Source organism: Myotis davidii, unplaced genomic scaffold (genome assembly GCF_000327345.1).
Source record: "Myotis davidii unplaced genomic scaffold, ASM32734v1 scaffold324, whole genome shotgun sequence".
Taxonomy (NCBI): domain Eukaryota; kingdom Metazoa; phylum Chordata; class Mammalia; order Chiroptera; family Vespertilionidae; genus Myotis; species Myotis davidii.
In genome coordinates, this window is record NW_006295053.1 from 547,188 (window position 1) to 554,252 (window position 7,065).

Here is a 7,065-nt window from a genome sequence, read left to right on the forward strand (position 1 = left end):
ATCTGTGATTCTCTTTAACTCAGCTAGAGACCTCAGGTTTAGCTCCTACTCTATGTGTATGACCTACACCCGTTACTATTTGGGCAGTTAATCCTCTTAAGCTCTTTTAAAAGTATAATGTGCTATATAAAAGATAAATTTTATTTGTCAATTTACATATGCTGAAAAAATAACCCGATATAAGAGAAACATAAACTATGCTCTGTACCTTACTTCGGAACATCAGTTATTTAGTAAATGAGTATCAGACACCTCCAGGCCATATTTTACTCTTCAAAGACAAAAACACCTCTTTGCATAATATTCTGGCACATTTCACACACCATGCAGGCAATGGGTCTGTATGGCAGCACACACTTAAAGAAGATGGGAACTTCCACAGGTACTGGCATCCCAACACAGGGAAAGAACATGAAACCTTCCCGGATAAATTCATTCCCCCATTTTCTGAAGGGGGGTATTTCCTGGCCGGTTTGGTTCACCCTCAGGCTACCCTGCTGCCCGGTAGAAAGCACAGGACGGGCCTTGTCCCTCCAACACTGGTTCCCACAGAAAGGCACTGTCGCTGGGGCAAAGAGCGCTGTCATCCCAGCTGTGGGACTTCGGGGATATGAAAAGGCCTCACCCACTTCCACCTGTGAAATGGGTGTTGTGAGGACTGAGTGATACAAAACAGACAAAGCTGTTGGCACACAGCCTGCCCCTCAATAGTGGCAGCAATTATCACCAGGCTGGCTGCTTGCACAGAGCAGCCCTGTCTCATGGGGGAAAACCCTTCCCAACAAGTTACTACGGTAAACAAACATGACGTTCCCACCAAGGGACTCTCGTCAAAGCAAGGCCTTTAATGGAATAATGACTACACTGAGGAATGTATGAAAACCTTACTTTGCAGCATTTTGTTAATGAATAGAAAACGATTATGAACAGACAGAACTTGAAACACATGCTCACTCGTTTCTCAGCCTGTTTACTATTTCCATTAGCCTAAAAAAGAAAAACCCCTACCGAGATCCTTACAGAAACAGGAAAAACATGGAACTTGGCCTGTTGTGTCTTATCACACAGCAGTATGTTAGAGGAGGCAGTATGTTAGAGGAGATGTTCATTTTTCCCAAATATTTAAACTCCTCTCTTACATTTTATCTTTAGACATGCTTTTCAGATAACATGTTCCATCCTCAGATAAGGAAACTGAAGCACAAAGAAGTTATTTGTGGCCTGCCAAGACCACAGAGCGAGATGGTGGCAGGCCCGGAGCTGCACCAACCCTATAGGTTCCCCAGGTATTTGCCTGAACAGAACCAGCAACTTCTGGGCTCAAAGGTCCTCCTTTGGGTCCTAGTAGCAGGATTGGTAGCTGGCATCCTGCAGGGGGCCTAAGCACCGGTGTCCTGCAAGAGGTGCCTGGCACACCACTGAAGGGTGCCCTGAGCACTTGAGCGTCAGGGTGACAAGGTGTCGGAAGCATGAACACTCCCGGAAACCACAGAGATTTAATCCAGTGAGATGCATCGCTTAACATTAAGACAGGCTTCCCGAAAACACATATCTGGCTGTATACTGAACCTGGCAGCGTCCACTCGGAGTATTTCTGTAATATTGGAATCACTTCGGCACCGTATTTTTCCAGTTTATCTTCAGTAACACCATCAATTTGAAGCAAAACCTCAGGATCAGAAGATAACGACTCTGTGCATGAACATAAAAGCAGGAATTTAAATTACCACCAACAGAAAACCCACTGAACTTGTGCTCATTCACCCATTCAGCACATGCTTGTTACGTGCCAACCAAGTGCAGAGCGCTGGGCACATGGGCCAATTTTCTGCAAGGCAGTTGGTGCCAACAGAGGCAGCAGACAGGCCCAGAGGGTAGGAGCCCATCCTCCAATCCAGCAGCAAAGGAGTGTTAAGTCAGGGCTGAGCGGGAGGGAGAGCAATAGACATGGAGTAACCGGGGTAGCCGGAGAGGACCTGTGTGCTGTGCCTCAGAGTTTAAGCAGACTTTGCCGTCTCGCACAATAAAGACTATTTAGGAGAATGTCCACAGTCATGTTTCCAGCTCTGACTTCTCCCTTGCACTCCAGACTTGTACGTCCAACTCAAAAAGACTGTAACTGAATTCTTTTTTTTTAAACAAGAATTTTTTTAAAAAATATATTTTTATTAATTGCAGAGAGGAAGGGAGAGGGAGAGAGAGCTAGAAACATCAATGATGAGAGTCATTGATCGGCTGCCTCCTGCACGCCCCCTACTGGGGATCGAGCCTGCAACCGGGCATGTGCTCTTGACCAGAATCGAACCTGAGACCCGTCATTCTGCAGGCCGACGCTCTATCCACAGAGCCAAAACAGCTGGGCCCGTAACTGAAATGTTACACACCCCAACCCAAACCCATTCTTCCTTTAGTTTGTCTGTCTGTGGGGTGAAGCGGGTAATCTGACAGCTGGGCCCGTAATTGAAATGTTACACACCCCCAACCCAAACCCATTCTTCCTTTAGTCTGTCTGTCTGTGGGGTGAAGCGGGTAATCTGACTTTAACAAGTAGGCTGCTGAGTCCCCTGCACACAGATGGTACATCGGTCTTGTAGCCGGACAAGCCTGTCATTATAAAGATCACTCTAGCTGCTGTATGGAAAACGGATTATAAGGGAAAGACCAGAAACTAGGAGCCCAGTGGGGCCCAGTGAGGATATAGCAGTAGAGAAGAAGAGATGGATTTGGATGCGTTTGGGAGGCTGGTCTGTAGGAGTCATTGATGAACTGGCTATGGGAGTGAGGGAGTAATAATTCCTACATAGACTTCAGCAAAGGGTGGATTTCAAATCTTCGATTTTCACATCATTTCTGTGTTTAGAGGAGAAGGAACAGACCTTTGGGACAGACTAGAAGGTTTACGGAGGGAGTTAGTGGAAGACGAAGTGGGAAAGGCAAGTAGAAATGCAGATCCCCGACAGACTTTGTACTTTATCTGGAGAGCTGTTGGCATTTTAACAGAGGTTTTGAAAGATTAAAATGTACATCATGTTCATATCTGGAGGTAAGGAGACCAGTTAGAAAACTACTCTAAGAGCCTAGGAACAAAATACTGTATTTCATCAACTCCAAGACACTTAGTCACGGTTTGACTGCTGAGGTCTTACAAGTGCTGACGGTCGAATGGTAGCTGTGCTGCGGCTGCTGCCGCCTGTGCACGCGAGAACTGAGTCACAGCCATTGGCACTGTTGGCACGGCCACAGCGCGACTGCAGGGCGGTTCCTCACGTGCCACAGAAAATGTCTACAAACAACTAGACCGTGGTTAGCGCTGAAAAGGTGATTGTGAATGCAGAAAACCCCAGAAACGGAGTAATGGGGGATACATTTGGCTCAGATAAAGAAATATCTCTTTTTGAGAAAATGGCCACAATTTCCTAGTTTCTTGCACACCCCGACCAATGCTTTCCACGACTTAAAAGAGAAGACGCCGAGAGTGGATGAAGCGTTACCTCTGTGTCACTGAGAGATGTCCAGCCTTCCGTTGGCAGTCTGTAGTATCGTCAAGAAAACACGACCACCGAACCAGAATGAGTGATGGGAAGATAATGGAACACACTAAAGAAGGCCGTTGTCACTAACATTCTCAATGACACGCGGGAAAACAAAGATATGGAAAACTGACTCAAAAGTCATTTGGAAGAGTCAGGCTTTGAATGTGAATTTTTACAAGTACCTAAATCAGCTCACTTTAATTTTATGCATTTTTCATGTACAAGCAGAGTAAGTCAAAATAGTTTTCAACAAAAGCACCATGTTACAGTTGAATTAGCAGAATTTTTTCTTACTAGTTCATAACATAACAGACTGAAAGTAGATGGCATCTTAGAGTTGATGAAGTACTATAATGATCTATGGTGCTGGGAATGGGAATGGAGAAGAGAGAAGGTGAGGATGATGGGACTTTAGGAAGGTAATGTACAGTCCTAGTTAGTCACCTATGTAACGACTTATTTTCCAAGGACTTTACTATTAGAATTCTGGTTGAGCTATCTGAAGCCTTGGCAATAACTCAGAGCATTTATTAACTGAAGACACAGAAGAGTGCTTGATCCGGATTCAAAGAAGCATAACACATCATCTCTTTTCATAAGGAACTTAGCTCCTCATTGCAAAGACATTGTTATAATAACATAGCTAAATTTCATAAAGGCAGTCACAAATGGACACATAATCATTAAGTAACAGTTGGTATTGGAAACTGCAATTATCCATATTCTCACATCCAGCATTGGAGGAAAGTATCTCAAGAATAAGTTTAAATGGCTTCTCTGAGCTTTAAGAGATTAAAAAAAAATAATACGAAAGCCTGAGATACATTTATGCACTTAAAAAAGTTCCTTAGCGAGACTGACCTTGGGCCTATTAATTGATGCCACGAAACAGAAGGCTCACACACACCTACCTGCAAGCTTCTTGAGAGTGACAGTGTTGAAGATATTGAAGTAATGGACACCAAAAACTTTCCCCAGGGATTTGCACACTTCCGTAAGTTCTCCAAGACATTTCTTAACAACCTCTTCCCTCTGGGAAACCTTCGTCACTAAGGCTTTTTGTTTTTTGATACGGCTGGAATTTTCCGTCTCCATAAAGTCTACCTTTGAGTGAGGGGAGAGAGTGAGAGAGAGAAATCATACAAGTGTGTGCGTGTGCACACTTGCATCAAAATAGGGGCTTTATTTAATGCTTCACTGCATTTTGGGGGGATACTTCTTTTATGCCAAGTGGATAGTAAGCCCTTTGGGAACAGGGGCTGTGCGTTCTCCATCTTTGTGTCCCCAGTGCCTGGCACAGAACTACTTCTTGACAAATGTGTGTTTAGTAAATACGTGGTGATTTAGTGATCTGATAACCCATTAAATTCACTTTGATAAGTATTGCATTACTTGGGTTCCATGTTAAAGTCTCTTTGCAAATTAAGAGGAGCATAATATGTTCATGTAAGATAGTACAACTACATCCAGTATCCATAAGCTTTGGGAAAGAGAGTAATATGTTTTTGTCTACTCACTGTGAAATAATACAATGAAACAAACATTAAAAATGCCATACCTTTAAATGCCCATTTAGTAACGCTTGCGCTTTACTTCCGAGCATCACATAGGCAATGGGTTGGTCATTGGCATTGATAAATAAGTCTTCATCCAAGATCTTGTCGAGTATCAGCTTTTTAAAAAGTCTCTCAGCATTGTGTCGTGAATATGTAGACCCCTTTCCAAATATCCCCGACTGAATTTTTGCACTCTTACTCCCTGGTGAGAAGGGAAAAAAGTTAGATTAGTAAATGTAGGCACATCATAACCCTCTAATAGAGGTCATTTGTGGGCAGGTCTGGATAAATGGAATACATCGTTAACATGACAAAATATAAATTATTAAAAATTACCTTAAAATAAGAAATAAGAAAATGCTTACTATTATTATATTAAAATGTTAAATTATATGTACAATATGATAAATATGTGATTGTGAGCAAACAGTAAAATATTAGCAGTTTTTTTCTGGAGTTATTTGTATTTTTTCGGTTTTCTACATATTGCAACGTAGTGATCGTGTATAACTCTTATAATAAATTGATTTATCTGCAATCCTTTGTTCCCCTGAAAAAGGTCCAAACTAGAAGGCAAGAATCCTGAAAGGGAAGACTAGCACGAAGCTGCTTTTGTCCTGAGGAATGAGCAGGTCAGAGGGGAAAGCTGAGAAACTGAGCAAATCCTCCTCCTACTCCAATCCAGGCTATGGATTTTTAAAAAATGAATGAACCGCTTAATTGTTTATATATTTAATTAATTTAGTATCTCAGAAAGAGACTATAGTACAGAAGGGTTTATAATTAAAAGCAACATTCCTCGGCCCCACCCTCCCCTCCTGTCTCACTTCCCCTTTCGGAGGCATTCACTTTTTAAACAGCTTTTGTTTTCGGCTCTTGTGGTTACCTCCACAGGAACCCTAACCCTTGTTGTCATTCCTCTAGCCCAGGGTGGGGAACATCTGGCCTGCTCTGAACAAGGCACACAGAATCATTTGGTCTGGCCCTGCCAACGCATTAGGGGTGAGTTAATTAAATGTTTGACTAAATAGAGCAGGCTAATTTTTAAGCTGATCATTTTGAATGGCCCTCGAATGATGTTATAAATATCCAAATGGCCCTTGGCAGAAAAAGGGCCTCCCCACCCCTGCTCTAGCCAGTCACCACCTGACATTTACCTAATGAACCCCCAACTATGAAAGGGAGGCTTCATCTCACTTATGCCACCCCCTTCACTTTACCCTGCCCCAAATTTTGCTATAATACTGGTTCAGCTATTCAATATTTTTGTAAGTTTAGATAGAACTTTTGACCACTCTTCCTCCCCTCTATGTAAATTAGCATCTCAAACCTTCTGTGTACTCCCTTTTATTTTTATTTATTTATGTACTTTACTTTTATATCAAGATGAACATACACATACATCCTGTCCTGTTCTCCAGCCATGTTTGTCTATATGTTGACGCCAAGTGTTGTAGTGAATCAACAGTTAATAAGTTTCCTTCCCCACTTGGAATGCTGTGACTCTTGTGCAACCATAAGGAGGATGTTTACTGCATTCAGGCAAATGGGTTCTTTTTTTTGTAGATTTTATCAATTACTCAAAATCATGTGACAATTTCCTTTGTTTTACACATAACCTCAGCTGTCCTGTATAATCTTTCCCCTGGAGTTTCTAAGCCCCTTTCTCCCTTTTTGGTGGAGAAGTAACATTTGTGCTCTTCACTGCCGTCAATACAGTATTTCATTTCTACCCTGGCCAGTGTTGCTAAATGGTTAGAGTTTTGGCCCTGCCCACCAAAAGGTCGCAGTCAAGGGCGTGTACCAGGATTTCAGGTTCGATCCCTAGCCCCAGTTGGGGCACATGTAGGAGGCAACCAATCGCTGTGTATCCTTCACATTGATGTTTCTCCCTTTCTCTCTCACCTAGCCTCCCTCCCTCCCTCTCTCTCCCTCTCTCTCTCTCTCTCAAAAAAAAAAACAAAAAAAAAACGTTC

At 42.7% G+C, this 7,065-nt stretch overlaps 1 protein-coding gene across 1 annotated transcript in view; it reads right to left on the reverse strand.

The window, feature by feature from the left end:
• Window positions 1-7,065, reverse strand: part of BLM (Bloom syndrome RecQ like helicase) — an 88,732-nt gene that overhangs the window by 9,905 nt on the left and 71,762 nt on the right. Inside the window, exons 18-20 of the mRNA XM_015567738.1 lie at window positions 5,092-5,291; window positions 4,445-4,637; window positions 1,570-1,692 (exon numbers count right to left, since the gene is read on the reverse strand). Coding sequence (XP_015423224.1) covers window positions 1,570-1,692; window positions 4,445-4,637; window positions 5,092-5,291 — 516 coding nt within the window. The remainder of the gene's footprint in view (window positions 1-1,569; window positions 1,693-4,444; window positions 4,638-5,091; window positions 5,292-7,065) is intronic.